This window comes from Rutidosis leptorrhynchoides, chromosome 11, assembly GCF_046630445.1.
Source record: "Rutidosis leptorrhynchoides isolate AG116_Rl617_1_P2 chromosome 11, CSIRO_AGI_Rlap_v1, whole genome shotgun sequence".
In the NCBI taxonomy this organism is placed as follows: domain Eukaryota; kingdom Viridiplantae; phylum Streptophyta; class Magnoliopsida; order Asterales; family Asteraceae; genus Rutidosis; species Rutidosis leptorrhynchoides.
The window spans coordinates 137,339,892-137,341,858 of record NC_092343.1 but is presented as its reverse complement, the minus strand read 5'-3'; the positions used below and the strand labels follow the sequence as shown (position 1 = coordinate 137,341,858).

Sequence of the window (1,967 nt, the reverse complement as noted above, 5' to 3'; positions counted from 1 at the left end):
GCTGTCCCTATTGAATTCTGTGTGGTATGTTCTTACTCGTGTTACAATGCGCTCATGGGGCGAGTTACTTTGCAGAAGTTTGGCGCAGTACCATCTACTGTTCATGGCATGATCAAGTTTCCTACTACGCAAGATATTGCTATTGTCTGGACGGAGTCTGGAAAAGCACTATGCGTTTTGGTAACACCACCTAAGCCATTACCTACAGTCGAAGAACAGATACAAAGAAGTTCTATCCTTGTCAATCCAAAATACCCTGACAAACAAATTCAAGTTGGGGACAACCTTTCAGATGAATTTAAAATCCAGTTGTGTGACATATTGGTGGCTAACATGGATATCTTCGCGTGATGTGAGGATGATATGACTGGGGTACCACGAAAGATCGCTGAGCACAAGCTAAACGGGAATCCAAATTTAACTCCAGTGTGCCAAAAGAAGCGACCGATGGCACCCGAAAGAAGCGAATGGTTAAGGTTGGAGGTAGACAAGCTGTTTCAAGCGAACATCCTTAAAGAGGTGCGATATCAAACTTGGGTCGCGAATCCTGCTTTGGTTAAAAAATGAGATGGCTCATGGCGCATGTGCGTCGATTTTAAGGATATCCCAAGGACAATTATTCTTTGCCTGAAATCGACTGAAAGGTTAAATCTCTTTCTGGTTTCAAGTTCAAATGCTTTTTGGACGCGTATAAGGGGTATCACCAGATTCATATGGCGAAAGTGGATGAAGATAAAATCGCATTTCACACCGATCAGAGTATTTATTGTTACACAAAAATGCCCTTTGGGTTAAAGAATGTGGGAGCAACATACCTGAGTGTAGTGGATTTGGCGTTCAAGGATGAAATCGGTAGAAATCTTGAGGCTTACGTAGATGATTTAGTCATCAAAAGCAATAAATAGGTACAACTATTGGCCGATATCCTAGAAATGTTCAACTCTCTACGAAGCATCAACATGAAGGTTAACCCCACAAAGTGCAGTTTTGGGGAGGAAGAAGGCAAGTTCTTGGGGCATATAGTGATGCCAAGAGGAATCAAGGCTAATCCCAAGAAAATCGAGGTCGTAGAGCGCATAAACTCCCCAAAATCAAGGAAAGAAGTGAAATGTTTGATAGGCAAGTTGGCCGCACTAACTAGATTCTTGTTAAAGTCCGTGGAGCGGTCACTACCTTTTTTCCAGACCCTTAAGAATTCATTGAAAAAGTCAAACTTCAGATGGACTGAAGAGGCCGAGAAAGATTTCGTCAAAATGAAGTCTCTCTTAAAGGAACTGCCTACTTTGACTGCGCCAATAGCAGGATAGACATTGATGTTGTATCTTGCGATTTTAGAAGCAATCATTTCCATTCTTGTCGCAAATAGGGGGCAGGTATGTATCATATCGAGACTTGATATAGGTACTGAATGTAATGCTTACTGTGTATTTTTCATTATCTTGGCGCAGGTACAAATGTCTGTGTATTTTGCCATGAAAGCACTTAGCGGCAGTGAAGTTAACTACCCGCCAATTGAAAAACTCGTATATGCGCTAGTACACACAGCTCGCCAGCTGCACAGGTACTTCCAGGCGCACCCAATAGTGGTGTTAACTAATCAACCGATAAGACATGTATAAGTTGTGGCATGCGCATCCCAATCTCTTTCTAACATAAATTTATAAGACGCCAAATACACTCTTAAATTAATTGTAATATGCTGATAACATGCGATGGCAGGTGTTGTACAAGCCTGAGGTTTCGGGTAGATTAGCCAAATGGGCTATCGAATTGGGAGAGCATGAAATGAATTACTCGTCGTGCACGGCGATAAAAGGCCAGATACTTGCAGATTACTTGGCCAAAACAATAGGATAAGTAGAGGTGCTCGCAGAAAGCACTAGAATTGGATGTGACAAGAATCAGGTCTGGGAACTGTATACAGATGGAGCTTGTGGGCTCAAAGGCTCTGGTGCTGGGTTGGTCCA

At 42.4% G+C, this 1,967-nt stretch overlaps 1 protein-coding gene across 1 annotated transcript; it reads left to right on the top strand.

Moving 5' to 3' along the window:
• The first annotated feature begins 363 nt into the window (after window positions 1-363).
• Window positions 364-1,307, top strand: LOC139874995 (uncharacterized mitochondrial protein AtMg00860-like). The gene is made up of 2 exons (XM_071862382.1): window positions 364-519; window positions 906-1,307. The coding sequence occupies exons 1-2, from the start codon at window positions 364-366 to the stop codon at window positions 1,305-1,307; spliced, it is 558 nt and encodes a 185-aa protein (XP_071718483.1).
• Window positions 1,308-1,967: the final 660 nt, after the last annotated feature.